General features: G+C 40.3%; 1 protein-coding gene across 2 annotated transcripts in view; it reads left to right on the forward strand.

The window, feature by feature from the left end:
• LOC126213341 (methylenetetrahydrofolate reductase) overlaps positions 1-9,398 on the forward strand; it is a 79,719-nt gene extending 70,321 nt beyond the window's left edge. For both annotated transcript variants that reach the window (XM_049941039.1, XM_049941038.1), the window contains 3 exons: positions 90-218; positions 3,357-3,529; positions 8,832-9,398. In XM_049941039.1, the coding sequence (XP_049796996.1) occupies positions 90-218; positions 3,357-3,529; positions 8,832-8,913 (384 nt within the window). In that variant the 3' untranslated portion in view covers positions 8,914-9,398. The remainder of the gene's footprint in view (positions 1-89; positions 219-3,356; positions 3,530-8,831) is intronic.
• The last annotated feature ends 12,152 nt before the right edge of the window (positions 9,399-21,550 follow it).

Genomic DNA, 21,550 nt, shown 5'->3' on the forward strand with positions numbered 1-21,550 from the left:
AGATGTTCAGAAAGTGATTGGTAAAATTTAGCCTGTTCATAATTCATTCTGATTTTGACCAAATGAAATAAAATATAATATTGTTACAGGTGAAAGCTGGAGCAGACTTCATCATCTCACAGGTCGTGTTTGATGCGACTACATTTCTTCGGTTTGTTGAGGACTGCAGGCACATCGGGATAACAGTACCCATTCTGGCGGGTGTACCAATTGTAACGGTAAGTGAACACCGGCAAATTGTGTGGGCTTGCTTCCAGAATACGTGTAAACCTCAATTTATCACTTGTGATATAAACGTGAAGAAATTGTTAGAAAGTACTGGACCAGATTGGTGACTGGATTCAGCATTTCCTCTTATCAGGATTAAATTCCTCTTAACAGGATTAAATTGATCGATGTAAGGATAGGCACACACGAACAATTTTTCGATTGACTGACTACTCGGCCAATAGAGAGTATCGAGGTATCGTGCAAATTGGTCGATAACTCTGCATGACCAATTTATTAATCGGACAACAGTTGACATAAATGTGGACTTTGAAATGGTTGCAAGTATTTGCTCTGTGTAGAAGAAACTACAGCTAGAATTTTGGGTCCAATACAAGTAAAAGGACAATTTGGTAGGTTGTATGAAGGATTGAGATCACACCCTGAAAAAGTTTGGAAGTATGCCAGAGTGTCTATCAACAATGTTGACATGTTACTTGCAATTATTTCACCTCCTTAAATACCAGAACGTCGTTCATAATAGTATTTCAGGTACTGAAAGTCTTTCGGTGGGCATAAGAAAAATACATTTAACAAGTGAAACATTCAGTGCTCAGTGCAGTTTACAAAGTTAGGTTTCATTTACTTGAAATTAGAGATAGAAGTTGACAAAGTCAAACCGTCATTGTCACCTTCTGTTTTTGCTAAATATATATCAACTGAAGCTCTTCTGAAACAGCAACTGATGAATGAGATCCACATGCTTCGCTCAGCATCAGCAGTTGCTTGCAATACTTTCATTTTTGCTTCCAGTTTTTCTGTGGTACTGAGTCTTTGAAATGAAGACAACACAAAATGTGTCTGCATCGACAGCTTCTTTGCTTTTGCTCTAGCATTTGTTATTTTCCCGGGCACTGATAGCTGTGTGCTTTTCTTGTGTCTTCTGCCCCTCTGCTGTCCACATTGTACTGTGTTAATGGTATGGTGATGGGTCAGTGCTGGTGCTGATGCATCACCACGCGAGGCATTTCTGAGGCGTCCCTGATCTCCCTGTTTCCACCCACCCCCCTCTTGCTCTTTCCTTTACCTACTGCCCTGGCGTCTCTTTTCCCTCTTTGTTAACATGTTATCCCTTCCCATTGACCGGACTGTGCTGTTTGTGTTGTTTCTGCCCTGATTTCTGCCGTATCAGATCACGGGACAAAAAAAAAAATGCCGTGTGGCTAGGTAGACCGTTCGCCTCGTGCAAGTCTTTCGAGTTGACGCCACTTTGGCAACTTGCGTGTCGATGGGGATGAAATGCTGATGATAAGGACAATACGTAACACAGTCCCTGAGCGGAGAAAAATTTGTGACCCGGCCGGGAATTGAACCCGGACCGTTAGGCGTGACATTCCGTCACGCTGACTGCTCAGCTACCACGGGCGGACACGGGACCGATGACCTCACTGTTTGGTCACTAGGTAGAAAGAAGTCTCTTTCAGCATCATCGGTGTTGTGGATTTAAGTCCACGGGGCATAATTTGTTTCACGGTTTGAGGACAGTGCATAGCAGTACCCACGCAGAATCGATATTGTAAGGTGACCGACAGAAAATGTAAGAGAACTGGAAATTCCAGTAAAATATGAGCAATGCAAATCGGCTGCTGGACAGTTTCAGTGATCCATTGCTATCACCCCCAGTAGGAAAATTAGTCACGAAGCATTCTCTCGTGTGAAAGAGCAACATCCGCCACAGGTTCGGTAGGGCGAATTCGCTGAAGACGTGCTTTAAGTTGTTTCACAGTTCTAACTTATTGGACAAAATTGATTGTGCATCCTTGCTCCAAAAAATCAACTGTAATCACACCCTGTACATCTGAAAATACTCTAGCCATTACTTTCCCTGTTGACCACACAGTTTTGAACTTTTTCTTCTTCAGTGAGTTTCAGTGATGCCATTTCATTGACTACCTCTTTGATTCTGGTGCAATAAAATGAACCTATGTTTTTTCTCCAGTCACAGTTTTTTCCAGAAACTCCTCTTCTTTAAAACAGAAGCACTGCAAGAGTTGAGAGGCAATTGCTTTTCATATGTCTTTATTCAGATTAATTAACATTCTTGGAACCTACGTTGCAACAAATGTTTGAGTATCTAAGTTGTTGAATAAGCGTCATCACACTGCACTTACTGAGGGAGGAGGTATTGGGACACAAGTCATCTGCAATCATCCGGCAGTCACCGCGAACAGTGTCATCGACTCACCGAATGCAGTCAACAGCCTGCCACTTCACGTTTCGTCAGCTGACGGTGTTTGCCGTACAGCTTTTTACAGTGATGAACTCGTCGTCTAACTGCGCTCGTATCCACTGTTGCATCACCGTACACATTTTTGTGTGTTTCATAAATGTGAGTGGATATTTCACCTTGTGCATTCAAGAATTATATCAAAGAATGCTGCCCAATACGAATGTCAGTGGCAGTCATTTTGCAAGCGACTGCAGGTACTGCCATCTGTTGATGCAGAAAGTTACTACTGCAGCAGATTGGAGAAGAAGCATAGTGAAAAATGACAAATTCAAATTTTTCACTTAACAAACCCTATTTAAGGAGAAAAAAATAGGAGGCACCATTTTTTGACGGACCCTCGTACAGAGTTTATACATCTGTCATGTTTATGGCAGTTTTCAAAAGCATTTCAAAATGTCCTAATATAAAGGCTGGAACTGGTAGTGGACTCAATAAAGTTCTCAACAGCAACTAGAGAAATTTTTCATTAATTAAATATTCTTATTGCTCACTTTTTCTGAATAACTCTTTATTTACTTTAGGTGCACTGCCCCAGAAGATAATCCGCAATAACCTGGGAATGAATATGTGCACACTCTGGTTTTTAGGTCAGCACAATGGGAGAAGCTGCTAAGGGCATAACAGGTTGAACTCAGCTTCTCAATTAATTTATCTGTGTACTGACCCCATTTTAACTTGTAATCCAGTTAGAGCCTAAGGAATTTTACACATTGCGCTTTATGCAGACTGTAGTAATTACTGTCTGCTTGTGGTCTAGAATGTCACTATCGGTCGTATCAAATTACGTAACACAGTGAGGAGTAGACCCTGGGCTCAAAAGTGTGCACCGAATTAAAAATTTACGGGAGGTTCTGTGCAGGACGCGGTAATCCTAGGGCGGCTCTGCAAGCTGTGCCGGGTCCCGGTGCCGGAGGCGATGCCGGCCGAGCTGTCACGCGGCGGCAGAGACGCGGGCGTGCGGTGGTGCGTGCGAATGTGTCGGCAGCTGCTGGTAGCTGGCGTGGACGGCATCCACTTCTTCACCCTCAACAGGTGAGAGTCGAACGAGGCTACGCTGTAGCCCATCTCCACAGGTGATGAAAATTTTCACGCACATTCTCCCACTGCTGCAACTGACTCGAAGAAGTGTCGTCCTGGCTCACTATTGTGCCAGCTAGCTTGACACTCGGAAAAGTTTAAATCTGTTTACTTTATTGGCCTATTGCACCTTAAGATGTTCTTACACCCCGCAATAGGATTCTCGTTGCACCCTTCGGCAATTCCTTGTGCTCACTTATTTGCAATAAAGTAACGCAGTGTTATTTGAAGCGATGCAGTTTATTTCAAATGTGCAGTTACTGAATGTGTGGACTAAAATCTTAAACCCACCCATTGATTTTCGACAAAATATTTGTTTTATAGTTTGTTATGAATCAGTTTTTGGCGTTGTAGACCATTGTCAGACAAGTTAACACTAAATAGGCAACCCACACACCATGTGTGAGAGTTTATAGCTGCACATAGATTTCTGTTCCAAAGATATGTGATCTTTTACAAACATATATCTCTACAAAACCCAAAGCGGAGAGTAATTCAATATATTTAAGTTTTTTATATGTCTATGTTCCTTCAAGTATCTACAGAACATTTTATAAATCTGTGTATGGACTTGCTGTGGTTCATGTTACTGCAGAACAGTCAGTATTGTGAAAATATGTTAATTTTAGTATAATAATAATAATGATGATGAGTTTTTCCTTTGGTTATTGAGTATAAACATTATGATGAAGTACAAATTAAAAATTTATTCACACCTTCAGAAATTTAAAGATACTTGTGACTATTAAAACCAGTGGACATCCAGTAGTTTTCTTATTGGCTCAGTAACTGAAAGATGACCTGTTCTGCACAATAGTATAGAGATTGGTTACAAGGTTAAGTACAAGAACGTTATACTTGCAGCCCTGTGACCTATCAGAACCTTTACTATTTCTAAAAGTAAAATGAAAGCAAAATTGTGGAGACAAAATCCTTACTTCCCAAAGTACCATCAGGTTATTGCAAATAACAGCCAGAATTTCACAAAAACAATATATATATATATAATGCTTTTAACAATTTAGTAATTATACTAACTGATAATAAAGAGGTCTTCAGATACTATGTATTTCAATGTCACTTACAACTTGAGGTGCGCTGCTGTGTCATCTTGTATATGCAATCTGACTTCTGTATTGAGCATGGAACATATCTCAAAAGGAAATCTCCACCTGATGGTTAGAGGTGACACACACTGTGCAGGGGACCTATTACTCTCACACGGAAAGCACAGGCCGGAATGAATTAAGACACGCTCAGTGCATCCCCCCTCGTGGCAGTCAGATGCGGTCGACTGGAACCTCGCATTCCCGTACAGACCGTCGTGGGGGCACTGTCACATCCGAGTGTCCCACAAATCTGTATACTGCACAATTTGACTAGCGGGCCAAACCAAGACTCGCGATGAAACCCCTTTCAAATTCTGTCGTGCCGATAATGTTGTACAGTACGCGGCCCCTCCGTGTCTTCTACAGTGATCTCGTAACTTCTGAAACTGTTCACACCCCTTATATTCTCTACCACGTCAGGTAGGTAACGACACTGAACACGAAAAACACTAATGTACTCTGACGGCTGTACTATCTGCCGTGGAGAACTGAAGCTGAATAATTTTAGGAGTAAAAGAGAGTTCTCACAGAATAGCAGAAGCACCGAGTTGTCGACAACCGCAGAGAAAAGAAAAAGAAAACTTGCTAGTGTTCAGAATTAATCCTTTTTCGAGCTAGAGTACAAATGTACACATAAAATGCACGCCCATATGCACACTCCTGTGCTTCTGCTATTCTGTGAACAGTGTCCTTTACTCCTAAAATTATTTGCATTCTACCAGAATGTTTCACTGTATTTAGAGAACTGAAACTCTTTGTACTTACCAATGGACTGTACTACGTTACATTGATATTTGGTAATGTCTTCTGGTTGTTTCACACTTCCCCCCCCACCACTTTCCCTTAAGGCCCTGCCCCCCTCCCCACCCCTATGCAGTAGTGTATTTTATTTTTGATTATTGTTATTACTATATTAAAACAAATTAAATTATTATTATTTTTAAAATTGTATGCATCTATAACATATTGAAAGTTGTGATGGTGGCAATTAATGTACATGGTAGACCATTTTAATCCATAATGGGGAATAACTCAGGATGGAGATGAGATACAGCAAAATGTTTTATCTAAAAGTTGTAGGTGGCAAAGAGGCTCACTCATTGCCATTAATCCCCATGACCTTGAACGGTATTTTCAAGGTGATTTGGAGGGTAAAGAGAATTTTTTTTTTAAAATGTGAACCCTAATATCTGATTAGAGATTTGAAAAGGGCAAGAAATTTTACGTATAAAATGATGCATTATTCTAGGTCAAGGCTAGTTCAGTGAAGGTCAAATAAGGAAATATGTTTTTTAGTTCTAGTAGCGATTAATTTAAAACATAGGAAGAATACAGCAAAATGCAATGTTAGATACAAACTGGAACGAGCATCCCGAGGAATGCGAGATGAGTGGACTCGTACAGTGACTTGTAAATCAATGATCTACATTTTATTTATGTTTGTTCTGTGTTGCAGATGCCACAATAACATTTGTATGCAGTGATATATTCATTTTAGTCTATAAACATGTTAACATTAAACATAATTAAAACATAAAGTTCATATCTGTGGACTGAGCAAGGTGGTGCAGTTATTAGCATATTGGACCCACATTCGGGAGAGCAATGGTTCAATCTCGTGTACGCCATCCTGATTTAGGTTTTCTGTGATTTCCCTAAATTGCTTCAGGCAAATGCCAGGATGGTTTCTTTGAAAGGACGTGGCTGACTTCCTTCTCCATCCTTCCCTAGTCGGATGGGACCGATGACCTTGCTGTTCGGTCCTCTTCCCCAAAACCAAAGAACAAATCAAATCACTGTTTGCTCTTTCCAAATCCGGTGTCACAAATAGGAGTTTCCGTAAAACAAAACTCAGTCTTTGAATGACCTTCGATAATTACTTTCAAAATTGTGGTTACTGGTAATGATACGTGACTCTTATGCCCCCTCCAGCATGCATTTTGCTGTATCCCCCCCCCCCTCCCCATATTGCAACTTAATCCCTATATAACTAAAACATATTTGCTTATTTGACCTCAATTGAGCCTTGCCATGACCTTGAATAATGTATCATTTTATGTGTAAACTTTGCTGCTCTTTTCAAATCTTAGGTGGTTTCCCACACTCATTTCGGCAATTGCTCGGTTGGTGCCCAACATCTGCCTCAGAGAATACAGTATGTGAATAAATAAAATATAATAAAACAGAGGACAAAGTTTACACAATTCCCAAATAGATGGCACACAATTTAGAATAAAGTGAACTCTGTACTAGACAGGAAAAATGTTACAGATAACTATAGAAAGAAGAAATATACTGTGCACACTCTCATCTTCCTACATGACAACTGTTGGGTTGACAGGCTGAAAGTCTATGTTCCTAGTTTGACAGAGACGCGAACACCTTATTGCATCTCAGCAGACTGCTAAACCACCGTGGGAAATGTCTCGGACTATTTGGATGGGCAGGTGAAATGTAGCAATCAATTTTCGTGCAGATTGGTACCTTGGTACCTCTGTCAGATGTAATCATTGATGAAGGCTGTAGTTGGATGTGGTTTATCAGAGAGAGAGAGAGAGAGGGGGGGGGGGTGAAAGAGGGGAGTGGGAGGGGCCAGGTGCTGATCTATTAAGCAGACTTACAAGGAAACATCCCAACTTGGCATCATATTTTAAGGGAGAAAAAACACACTTGCAAGATATCGGACCCAGCAATCCGTCCCATGCGAAAATTTAGGTCATAATTCTGATACTGTGTGTTAATGACCTAGTGAAAGTACAGCTTTTAAACGTTCACTTGCAGTGGTTGTTTGTCTTCACTCCTTCGCGCAACAGCCGTCTGATGTATTATACGGCAGAGTGACAACCGGAGCTCTCCTGTTGGAGGAGGAGGGTAGCAGAGTCAGGGTGGGGGAGGGAGGGGTGCAGGTGAACACATCTGCCAAACAAGTGTTGAAACTTGGTTGTAGCACATATTATGTCAATGTTGCACACACAAACACTTATTATTACTTTAACAGTATTCTTGTATTTATATTCTGCAGCTATAAATATACCATAAAATGAAAGTGAATGAACTGGTGTCACTGATGAATTGTTATGTTAATAATTTGTAATGTACAATTTAATTATGCCTTTCATGTTGAAGGATAGCATATCTTCTGCAAATTTACTTCACTTTAACAGTGCGTGATCTATAATACTGCAACAATCGTGTTAATAATTAGTGTTACACTACTTCTTTAATGACACACACTTTTGTTTCATTTTTTTACACTGCATCTGCGAATCACCACATAAAAATGTTCAGAGCAGAGATGTGTGTGGCACCAGCCACAGATTATAGACCATGCATTTTAACATCAGTGTTGCTCATTGTGTCAAAACGTAACTTCACAAACCTCACTTCACACAATAGTGCTAAACACTCGGGCATTGTTGGTGAAACACACTGAGCTTGTGTGGTGATTTTACTGACATTCTCCAGGTGTCACATGCATATACAGCCAGCAGTAATGTGATAGAGAAGTACAGGCAAAGCTTTGCGGACATATCTTGTAGAGTGTATTTGCCATACGGATCTCATTTGTTGAAGTGCTACACAAATTTTACCCATTCTGCTGCTGTTGCCTACATGTCGAGATATGTAAATCGGTCAACATCTTGTAGTACCCTTCTGTTGTTTTATCACCATTTATTTTTAGCTCCACAGAGCTGGGCATCCTCTCCAGCTCGGTACTCATTAGTTTTAAACTTTGCGGAGGAGTTTCTGACAGAAGAACAGTGGCATTAGCAAAATCCATATCTGTAAGCCTAGACCCCTGTTATAAGTGTCCACAGTTTTCTCATTGTTAAGTCTACAATTAATATGAGAAGGAATGGTGACAAAAATACACCGTTGTCTGATGCCTGTCAGAGTGCTAAAGAAAAGGATGTTCCCATTTTCTGTTGTCATACAGCAACTCAAGTTAAGATACAGCTTTCTGAAAACATCATTGAGATGGTCAGGAATTCCATAAGCTTACAATATCCACAATGATTTATCAGTTTATACCATCAAAAGTTTTTTTAAAGCCCAACAAAGTTTATGTGCATTGGACAGTTGAATTCTGTGTATTGTTCTGTTACATTTTGCAGAGTGACAATAAATCCACTATTGTTGTGTTCCAGCATTGAAAACCTGAAGGAAGTCCTACAGCAGCTGGCAGGGAGTGGACACAGTGCAGAGGCAGGGGCAGAGACGGGCAAGTAGCTGCAGTCAACTCCTGCCAAGTCAAAGGAATTTCTGAAAACTGCCCCACAGTGAGTTGTGACAGAGCACACGTGATGCTAGCATTAATGAGGAACTCTACACGTCCTCCGTGTGTCGAAAAACTGGTCTCAGAAATGTGACTCGGAATGTTGACTGTGAAGTGAAGTGATGTAACGTAATGCGAGATGTGGAGTGAGCAGAACTACGTTGCTGTATACGTCATGAGTAGCAGCTCTGAGAGCCCACAGTGACGATATGCGACGTGACAATACAGTCTGACCTGACCGAGATCCGCACGGTCCTCTCTCTACTTTTTGACACATTCACTGATGCTTCAACCAAAAAACACGGAGGAAAAGATGAAAGATATGTTTAAATGAAAATATACGAAGAAAGCCTTGTTATACAGAAAGTCTGGAAATGACAAAAAGTTTGATTACTCCTAGCTGTTGTAAGGAAATGTATGTTTTTAATAAAAATTATACAATTTTTTATGTGACATTTACACGACTGTTTAATTGTAAATTGACACAAACAAATTATGAAGCGCAAGTTCTACTTGCTGTTGTTGCAGATGGCCAATTTGAGTGATTTCGTGTAAATATTGACTGCAATGTTCCTTTGTGCCAGACAATTATATTAGTCCACAGGCAGAATAAAAATGATTACAACTCTACGTGTCTGAGACCGTTGTGACAAACGGCAGAGACAGAAAGCGATAGAAAGGCACAGAGCTGTGTGAAATCACCGTGCGCACTAAAAATTGAGCTAAGTATTGCATTTAATGTAAATGTGGTACCCCCTATCACAGCTTTTGCAACTTGAAATTTAACATTCTCATTTCCTCCTACTTTTCGGGTTAAGAGGTACTGTCAAACAAACAAAATTTAATTTTTTTATTTGGAACCGTAGGTATGTTTTTCAGGATATCATTTCAGCACATAAGTGATGGAATATTTTGATGGCCAGGTAATCTAGCCCTTTCTGTACCGATCATACTGTCCCAAAAACACAGGGTGTCATTTTTATTGTGTGTGTTCTGTTTGTTAATAATGATATTTTCAAATTCTGAGCAGACAATGAGTAACTACATAAAGAAGTAACTATATTGTGAAGCTCTTTCTAGTGTGTCTTCTTGCATCCACATTTGTCTACAAATATCTTTGGAACAGCAACTTAGCATGGGCAAAATATCCTGTCATTCTATCAGTATCAGTTTGGAACTCAGTAGTGGATTTCTGCCAAACTGCACAGTTTTAGGCACTGAATTTTTATATTATTATAGGTGTAACTCAGAGAATGCAGTTCTCCCATCTCACAATCTCGTTTAATTTGTCTGTCGTTTGAATGTTAACTCCCAAACCGTGTTTTTAAAACATTGCGACGTTATGTATGCTTTTTCCTGTTTACTCTCCATCTGCATAATTAGGTACGCACTATTAGCATTCTCTTGTATCTTCTTTTCCCCCATTGTCTTTGTGCTCTCTTACTTGGCAGGATTTGTTACTTGCTGTAAGTATCTAATTGTCAACAATATTTTTCTTCATATTTGAAGACACTTTTATTTAAATAATTACTAGTGTAACTTTGGCTAAGAATCATTATACATTATGTAGTTCTTTAATGCTGTGACTTCAAGATTGTTATAGCAGTAGACACTGTTGTTAACGGCAAGAATAGGCTTATCTCCAAACACACAGTTGTAATGCTTGGCAATGCTGATGCTGCCACACTGGAGAGCTCTCCCTGCCATTGGCTGCTACGAATGCTTCGTCTACTGTTGTCACTCGCTTCTGTCCGGCTGGTCTTATCCGTTCTCTTGTAATACACGTATGGAATAACTTGATGGGAGACACGGGTGCTGCGACTCTTGACGCTGGATCAAAAACGCACGAGAATGGACATATTGAAACAATGTTTGTCCTGTTTGTGACCACAGGTGAAACCTGGGTGCACTACTATAACCCAGAGACAAAACAACAGTCAAAGCAGTAGAAACGTGCCGATTCTTGGCCACAAAAGAAAGCAAAGACAATTCCTTTGCTGGGAAAGGTCACGGCATCAATGTTCTGGGATGCAAAGGGGATTCTGTTTGTAGATTATCTCCCCACAGGGCAAACAATTACTGGCGAATATTGTGCGAACCTCCTGGACAAATTGCAAAAAAAGATACGCGAAAAAAGACCGTGTTTAGCAAGGAAGAAAGTCATCTTCCATCGAGACAATCTGCGCCCGAAACACGTGTGCTGTCGCCGTGACAAAATTACATGAACTAAGGTACGAATTGTTCCCACACCTGCCTTATTCACCTGATATGACTGCGTCAAACTTACATCTCTTCCCAAAAGTGAAAATTTTTCTCGGTGGACGAAGATTCACTTCGAACAAAGAAGTGAGATCAGGAGTTGACAACTATTTTGCAGGCCTGGAGGAAACTCATTTTCGAGATGGGATCGAGGCACTGGAACATTGTTGGACAAAGTGCATTAATCTACAAGGAGACTACACTGAAAAATTAAAAAAAAAGCTTCAGTGATGTAAGTACTTTTTTTCTATTCTGTTCCGAGAACTTTTCAAACCACCCTCGTATATCGTACGAGGCACGGTAACAATACTAAACATGAACATTACTAACTCACTCTGGTGGACATTCTGCCCACTGGAGAATTACGACACAGTCTATGTGTAAGTTACATTGACATCAAACCGTGTCTTCTAGGTGCTATAAACTCCTCGTGCCTGTTGTTAAAATAATTAAATCCCCAAGGTGATAGAAATGAGAAATGAAAGTTATTGTACTAAAGGCATATTAAGATTTTAATTGATTTATATCTGGGGTGAATTATTTTTGAGACAATAAACTCTTTTGTATGTTATATTTACAAAATCTTTCAACCTGGAAAGTGTCCGTGGAGCAAATACTGCACACATTCTTTAAACACAATTTCTGCACAGCTACATGCTGAAAATTTACACTCGGGCCAAATAAATTGACTGGGAGACTCTCATAAACTTAGACGTGTTAGAAAAAGTGAAGCACCCAGAAGACACGGTTGAATGTCAGTGTAAATATGTGCGTGCATTTACACGCCACCAGAGGGTATTAAATGATTAGACTGGCAATAGTGAGTGCCCGTTTTCCCGGCTGGTCAGATTGTCCAATATCCACACCTGTGAGGCTTTCAGATGTGACAGTGGTCCGATGCCGGACTGCAGGGAACGTGAAGACGGGCATACTCGTCATCGAGGTTCCGGTCGACCCCATCTGGCCACCAGGAGGGAGGATAGCTGTTCCGTGCACCGAGCCCGTGTCTGCCTTCTGACAACGAGTAACGGACTCCCTGCAGCATTCCGAGTCATCCCACGCCATTAGTCGAAGACTGGCAGCAGCCGGACTGGGGAATTGCTCTGCCACGTGTAGGTCGCCGTCAACACCACGACAAGACGGCCGTGCGGAATAGTGCTGCGATTGGGAAGCGTGAGCTGTCGTGTAAGATTGGGTTCGGTGACAAATCGAGGTCCCGACGACTGTCGTCGGCAAGTGTGGTGGTGACTAGGTGAGAGGTGTCACTTTTCCGACGTGAGAGACACGGCTGCACTATTCCCGGTAGCACGGTGCGGGGAGCTGTCGGATACAACTTCAGTTCGCTGCTGCTAGTAATAACTTTGATGGCACGGTGCTATGTCACAGACAGTGTGACAGCATTACAGTGCCATTTTTTAGCGAGACAATGTTCGTCCACACGGGGCACGTATTTATACGAACTGTCTGCATGACGTTCGAGGTACTCCTGTGGCCGTCGAGATCCCCAAATCTGTCCCAAATAGAATATGTAGAATCGGTTCCGATGTCAACTCTGTTGCAGTGCCGGTATCTACAATATAGAGGAGCAGTTACGACCAGCTTATCACAGGAGAGGGTACTGCTAGCTGTATGTTTGTGGTTGTTTGTCAGTAATTAACTGCCTCTAGCACTATAAGCAAGGTGGTATAAAAAAAGAGATATACAAAAAAAGTGTTCTACATTAACTACGCTAGAAAACTCACTTATGCGGCCAAAGTCATTCTTGTATATAGCTCGAAAGCTGCAGCAGATCACAGAACCACGAGACAGATACCGCACGGTAGGTGACAACAAATATTCCGACGGTGCAGTTTCAGCAGAAAGTATCGACAGGTACGTGAAATAAGACTTGTAAGTCACGTGACTGGGAATTGTACCACTGGTGTCTCATTACCTTTCTATTCAAATGGGCATTTTTGAAAGAAAATACACAGCAGACGGATTTCAATCTCTTCGTATTTATTGCCACAAAATACTCCCTTTCTGGTGACCAGCTTTGCAACAAACACGAATCGCAATATTCAAACCAGATCAATAAGTTATACTTATTAATAGACATTCATAAAGTTCACTGGTCGTAGATAGGTACTCACCTACACAACTGCTAATCATTGTGGCTTCATATTTTAATAGTTTGGCACTGACAGACTGCCGAAACTACTCGGTGCTTGTAATTTCACTACAGACCAAGATTACCTGGCGCAGGCTGAACCCTGCCGTAGTAACGGTGCTTTCTGATTATTGTCAAGCCTATTTATAGATGCCTGTAATACCAAAAATTGCAGTTTGGTAAAATATAAGCTTATTAAATGTTAGTTAATAAATTAAAAGGGGCACACAATAGGCAAACCTTGTTTATCTAAGATTGGTACAATCAGAAAAAGGTAAAACAACAGGGACAACATTGTCAAGTCGATGTTAATGTATTCTCGGATTCCAAAAAGTTTCGAGAAAGCGACATTTTCAAATTGGAATAGTTAACAAACTAACAAATTATTTTGGTAAAAATTTGCTCTTTTGGACGCAGAACAATCGGGGCTGTGGACTACGGTACTGCACTTTGGAAAAAAAGTACATTTTAAAATGCAAAAATTCTGAAAAACAAAAATTTTGAATACAAATAACTGCTGTGATAGAACGTTTTCAGAAAAAGTAAAGTGTTTGTCGAAAAGAGGAAAATGAGGACTTTCAAATGAGCTACACCATGTTCTTTCGGACATGTCTGGAAGAACAGACACCACACATTCGTACAACTGATTCGCCTAGATGGGCAATGGGTGCACCTTCTTCACTGCAGATGCACAAGTATGCCTGACCTCCTGTTGCAATCTCAGAGTAGTGAGCACGGAGGAAATGGGCAGAGGCTGAGAATCGGTGACACTCGGTGGGAATGTGGGTCGGCCACTAGGCGTGCCGAGATAGTATGTGCATTTGTGATAACACTGTGTTTCGGATGACGCAGTGGGTACCACGCCTGCCCAGTAAGCAGGAGATCCCAGATTCGAATCCCGATACAGTACACATTTTCAACCGTCGCCGCCGATTCGATGCGATGTACCGACAAAGCTGAAACCGGTAGTCCCTTCAATTTACATATGAAGAACTAATTGCTCGTAGAAAATTTGACCTTTACCAGCTGATTCAAAAAGAAAGAACAGATTTCAGTTGTTTATTGCATACAAACTATAAAAGAAACACATTACGCCTGTCACTGGATAAAGGTTCAAAGTTTTGATACAGCTATACTGTTATATCTTTGTAGCAACATGGTGATTACACCACAAGAGAAATAATTTTGTGTGTTGGGAATTGTGTGAAGTTAATCCATTGTTCAATGCAATGTGCATTCCATCTTCAATTCAGCAAGAAGCCGGCTGTGCACAAGCAAATTTATGACTGACATACAAAATTCTTGGAAACTGGTTGCATAAGCAAACGGAAGAGCACTGGTTAGCCACGCACATCCAATTAAAATGTCGAGTGTATCCGAGATCTGTTCACACGGAACCGCCTGAAGCCCACAAGATGGGGTACCACTTCAACATTGCAATGCTCGGTGCTCATGTCGAGTATGTGGTGTAGTGGCTCTGCAAACACAGAACTATCCAATGACATGCACAATGTGCTTCTACATTTCATAGCTTGTCTGTAATAAACAATTGAAATTAGTTCTTTTTAAATCTCCTAGCACGAGTATTTCTTTAGAAGAAAATTTTTCGAATGAAGTAATTATTATCATCATCAGTAATTCAGAAATTATACGGTGAATAATAAAGTTTTGAGACTCCTATTTAAATTAAAAAATTAAATGTTTTAATAAAACTACAGAAGAAGTTGTGGTCGCTACGAGAGTGCCGAGTGCCCAAACTCGCCACTAGAGGGACACCGACTCTAGGACGGAACGAGCGTGTCCACGTGTCGACCACACACTGCACTGTTATGCTGAAAACAGAGAAATGGAGGCTTCGAAAGAGGAGTGGGGAGTGTAGGGCATTTCCTGACAGCAGACAGGGTAAGGAAAATTGTCGAATAATGGCACAAGTGTGCAGAGAGCACTGCAAGTCCGTCGAAAAGGTGAAGATGTGGTACAGGCAGTTCGAAGGATGACAGATGTCGTCGGCCGACGACACACAATCTGGAAAGCCGTTATTTGGCAGGTGGATGCCCTCATTATTGAAGACCAGTGAGTTACAATGGCAGTCATTGCTCCAGAGGTCGGATCGCTTGTCAAAATTTTGACAGACATATAGTGCCATCCTTTGAGGAATTTATGTCCCGTGCACTCCCTTTACTGTCAGTAAAAGCACTACATTACTTTGCTCTTCTTTTGAAGGCCCATTTCTCCATTTTCAGCACTACTGTTGTCACGTGTCATGGCCCTCTAGTGGTGAGTTTGGGGCCTCACTGCTCTTACAGGGACCACTCTTCCTCCTACAGATGGTCACATCATTACATTTTCAGCAGTTTTCATTTCACAACCTCCAAATCATTTCTTTCTGGTCACTGGTATTAACAAAACAAGATCAAACAAGGAAAAAAAATGTTGATGTAAGGAATGGTATAAAAACATATGATAGTCCCATACAAGGGAATCAGTGTCACTAATAGGCAGTATATCAGGGAATGATAGAAGCAGTGTGAAATATTACCAGGTACTAGTAATGTTAAATATGGCATCCAACAAACAGGGACAAAATAATACTGGTAGTGTTACATCATTCATGTTTAGGATGTCCCAAAATTGTGATGTCAAATTGAAGCATTGAGAATGTGCACATGACGCAGTGGGACAGCTGGTGATTAATGCTACACAAAGTATCTGACAGCATAAGTATACCAGGAGAATGTGGATGGGGCACGACTCATCACTTAGTCGGACTCAGTTGTTGACAGTCACGTGACATTGCTTTACTTATTACTTTGTAAAGGATAAGAAAATAACTGGCAAATAATTCACAACTCTCTGGGATAAACTGCATGGAAAAAAAGGAAAGTTGTTTGAGGCCTGATTCACAAAGGAAAGAGTGTCACTTATAACTTAGTCTCCTAAGTCAAGTCACAATCTAAACATTCAGAAAAGTTTAGTAGTCCAACGTATATGTTACTGTAAAAGTAAGACGATTGGTAAATCCTAGAATTAACTGGTGAAATCTAAGATTTACCATCATGATGTGGTAAAAGTCCAAAATTTCTTATTATATACAGTTTGAAACTTTTTGGTAAATCTTAGGATATACCCGTACCGACTAATAAAACTGTATTCATTAAAAAAAAAAAAAAAAATCTTACTTACTTACTCACTGCAGCAACGTATTTTCGCCATCTGTCCCTGTCTTGGGCTATTTCCTTCCATTCACCTTCAATACCTAGGCTCCTCAAATCAGCCTTTACATTGTCCTCCCATCTACACCTCAGTCTCCCCAGAGGACATTTTCCTTCTAGGTGCCCTACCAGTACTCTGCGCGCTGCCCTGCCCTCATCCATTTGAGCTACGTGACCCACCCATCGCAGCCTACGTGATTTAATAATACTGATCGTGTCAGGACTTGAATAGAGTTCGTGAACCTCTTCATTATGCAGTTTTCACCACTCTCTGCTAATGTCATCCCTTTTTGCTCCGAAAATTTTCCTCAAAATTTTGTTTTCAAATCCTCGAAACGGCTTTTCAGTTTGCACAGTGAGAGACCAAGTCTCACACCCATACAGCATAACTGGTAGAATAATAGTTTTGTATATTCTAATCTTTAAATTCCTAGACAATATCCGTGATGAAAGTAATCTATTCAGTGAGAAGTACCATGCATTTCCCGCCCGTAATCTCTTCTTCAGTTCGGATTCAATCTCATTTCTCGAAGTGATGTCCACGCCTAGATACTTAAATGTGTTCACTTTTTCAAACTGCATGTCTCCAATTCTTAACGTTTCCAGATCCACTGCTGTTGGCATTCTAGTAGTAACCAGATATTTAGTTTTGTCTTCACTTATCCTTACACCTACATCTACACTAGCCTCGATTAACGCATTCGCATTTGCTGTTACACATTCTTTCCTATCGCTAATGATGTTTAGATCATCTGCATACCCAATATCTTAATATTTCCATTTAACTCCACACCTCGGAATTATCTGCTGCCATTCGTACAATATATTCTGGGACTAAATTAAAAAGTAGCTGAGACAGGGCATCTCCTTGCTTAAGTCCATTCTTTATTACAAATTCTTCTGACTCCAATTTCCCCACGCGTACTCTACTTTTTGTGTTTTTCAAACTTCTAACATACTTCTTTATTATTCCAAGTTCCAAACAAATTCTGTACAATTTTGACTGCAATACTGAATCATATGCTTTTGGAAAATCTATGAAAAGATTATGAACTGGTTTATTGTATTCCCATTTCTTTTCCAAAATTTGACACAGGGTGAATATTTGGTCTATAGTTGATCTGTTTCTCCGAAAGCCAGATTGGTAATCCCCCACAATTTCATCTGTATATGGTGTAAGCCCGCTTATCACAATATTCGAGAAAATTTTGGAACATACTGGTAACAGCGATATCCCTCTATAATTACTACAATCCATTTTGTCACCTTTCTTAAAAATTGGGATCAGAATCGACTCCTGCCACTCTTCAGGTATCATCTCTGAGTTCCATATTTTAGTTATAACTTTGTGAACTACTTCCACCAATTTCTGTCCCCCATTTTTAACTAATTCTGCAGTTATGCAATCTGATCCTGGTGCTTTATGGTTTTTCAATTTGTTGATTGCATCTCTTACTTCCTTTAACATTGGCTCAGGTATCTGGGGTTCTGTTGTATGTATTTCATACGCCTGCTCATTTCCTGCTTCCTGGTGTACATTTAATAGATGCTCAAAATACGCCCTCCATTTACTTAATATAGCACTGGGGTCTGTCAGTATTCCCCCAGCATCCCCTCGAAGTGCATTTGTTGTAGCCTTGAAACCCTTCCTATACCCATTTATGTCTAGGTAAAGTTCTCTAATGTTTTTTGTTTTACTGTCTGTTTCCATTTTTGTAATTTGATTGTTCAAATAATCCCTCTTCTTTGCCCGTAGCCTACGACCAACTTCCCTTCTCAAGTTCGTGAACTCCTCTCGTTTTCTATCTCTCATTCTATCCCAATCTAATCACGCTTTTCTCCTTTCCTCTACCAATTTATTGCATTCGTCATCAAACCACGGTTTCCTCCTGTTCTTCTTAATTGTACCTATTGTGACCTTCGCTGCCTGTTTGATATTATTCCTCACAGTGATCCACTGTTTATTTACATCCTCGTCTTGATCTTTGTGTCCTGAGAGCATCAAACCTATTTGAAATTTCTATCATGTACCTTCTTCTAAAGTTTTCATCATTTAGCTTGTCAGTGTCGAACCTAACAAGTTCTGCATTGCGACACCTTGATGTTGCTGTAGATAGCCGTTGGTGAACTTTGGCAACTACAAGAAAATGATCAGAATTGCAGTCTGCTCCCCTGAAAGTCCTAACATTTTCTATACTAGTGTGCCATCTCCGATCTACAAGAACGTGATCAATTTGGTTTCGGGTGTGTCCATCCAGAGAGACCCAAGTTGCTTTTGAAATATGTGCTCTCAACAATAATGTCTTTTGAAACAGCAAAATTAACCACCCTTGTGCCAATATCATTCGAAATGTTTTGCAAACTTTCTTTCCCAACTGTAGGCCGGAATGCTTCCTCCTTCCCTATCTTCGCATTAAAATCACCTACGATTAATTTTGTATCATACGAGGAGAACGCATCCCACAGTTGATCTAGTTCTTCATAAAATCCGTCTTTAACAACCTCTTCAGTGTCCTCAATTGGTGCGTGTACATTAATTACTACTAGTCTATTCCACCTGCCGGACAACACTATAACTGATAGTCGGTCACTAATGAACCTTATATCTCTGATTGCGTGAAGCACTTTTCCCTGTACTGCGAAACCTGTTCCGAAACTGTGAGCTTCCGCACCTCCGTAGAAAAATGTATAGTTACCCCTCTTTATGCTATCCTCCCCCTGCCACCGAGTTTCTTGAATAGCTGTAATGTCTACATCGTATCTCTCTAATTCGTCTAATAATGTCTGGAACGTTCCTGGCCTGTTCAAACTTTTAACGTTCCACGTTCCCAGTCTGAAAGTTCCTTTCGGCCTGAATCTCTTCGAAGTAGGTTCCGCCCAGAGATCCGAATGGGAACCTAGTTTACCTCCGGAATATTTTACTTCAAAGGGACCCGTGCCCATTAATGTTGCTGATTCTTGATGAATAGATTCGATAGTAAGAGAAGAAGAAACAGGGACGGTTCATCACTCCATCGCCTGCTCCCCAACGGCTGTCCGCGACTGCTTATTTTTTGTATTCGCAGCTACCCTTCATATCTGAAGGCTGTATCCCCTATCCGCAACCTGGGGACGCGCTGTGCCGTGGTGGTAGCTTAGCAATTTATTGTAAATTTATGTATTTTAAACATTCTTGCATTCCAGTGTGATTATAAATATATATTCCATATTAACGAAAAATGTCGTAAAAAATGTTACCTTGTGAATGTTAGTTTTTGTTACCACAAGGCTGACTATTGTGGCATTCCAAATTACATAATATGAAACATGATTTAAACAAGCATTTTTTAGTTAAACACTTTTTTAAGCAATTGACTTTTTGAGAACCCTTGTCCTTCAACAAAAGATTGTTTGGCAACCACTTCCCGTAGAGTAATTTCTTCTCTTGCTACTTCTTCGACATGATAAAATTTTCCTTGCACAATGTAAATTGATTCATAGTGTAAAACGACTTCAGTTTACCAGCATTGGTACCAAGTTAATAAAATTCATCATCCTGAATATTTATCACTACTGCTATTATTGATTTTGCATCAATTTTTGCTCTGTCTACATCTGGTACTTTAATTCTCACAATCTGTCCAGCTGAAAATTTTGGAATTTTGTAACATGAGGCTGCTTTCATTTTCTTTGCCTGCAATTGAAGACCTTCTTTGTCAGATTCTCGGATCCGTTTCACTTTATTAAAACTGTTGGAAATTGTCAGCGTCTCGTCACAACCGTCAGCTGGTGCCAGTGTCTAGTTGTTAATTGTCGGCAAATCCTGTCTCTCTTGTGCTTCCTCACCTGCTGCAGCCGCACTTTCTGCCTCTGTTCCAGTACTCGATTCACAGGCACCAATACCTTGGCCATCACTTTCAAGTTCCTGTGAGTCAGTGGAAGTGGTGTTTAACATTCCATGCTTATGTGGAACAACTGAGGTCGCAATGCTCATTTTCATTGCAACCTCAAACATGACTTCCTACAGTGAACATATGATCTCTTCATGATAAGCCCTATTTTTCATTGCTTGGACAAACCTCAGCCCTTCAGACTACTTTGAAGTTTCATTTGTTTCCATCTAAGTTGATAACATATTTTCGATTTGCTCTTTCAACTGATCCCCCGAGACTGACTGTACCTCAGTTTCCACAACCCACATAAACTTTGAATGAGTTGGCTACAAAACTCTCTACCATTATCAGAATGAAGCATACTTGAGGCACCAAAGGTGGTAAAAATGTCCAAAAGATGATATGCTACTTCATCGGCCCTTTTTCAAGTTAGTGTAAGGAGGAAAACAAATTTTGTCAAATGATCTCAGTATACAAGTATGAATTTCGACTTATTGCCTGGGTTTCCCTGCAAGTCAATTAAGTCAATTTGGCATCGTGAATTCATTTCACTGTGTATGATAGGTTTCACTAACAACAACCCTTTTCAATGTTTTTTGCTTTTTTTGAAATGGTTTGCGTAATCTCAAGTAAGTAATGACTGATTCAACAGTCACATTCTTGTACTTACTATCCAGTTCCACAATCATCCGTGTTCGGCCACCGTGGCCAATGGCAATATGGGTTTCTTGTAGTACGTTAAACAGTTCATCAAAACGAATTTAATAACGAATTTCTTCTTTTCCAGCAGACACTGGTGCTGTGAGTTTATCTTCACCTCTGATGTTGAGAACCTCATATCGCTTCAAACATCTGTAGTGAACAGATTTTTTATTGGAAATGATTTTTGTGTTTTTCACTTCACTTAACAGAATATTATATTGCTCAACAGTTACATAAAAATTGTTGTCCTTATTCAATGATTCACTTAAAAATTTGTAAAATCTGTTACGCTTAACATCACTCATTGTGATGCAAAGCTGTGGAAGAAACACCACTAAAATTAGTCGCAAAGATGACCGCACGCACGATGCTCGGCACAGACAAACTATGTAGCAGT

This window comes from Schistocerca nitens, chromosome 11, assembly GCF_023898315.1.
Source record: "Schistocerca nitens isolate TAMUIC-IGC-003100 chromosome 11, iqSchNite1.1, whole genome shotgun sequence".
NCBI classification, from domain to species: Eukaryota; Metazoa; Arthropoda; class Insecta; order Orthoptera; family Acrididae; genus Schistocerca; species Schistocerca nitens.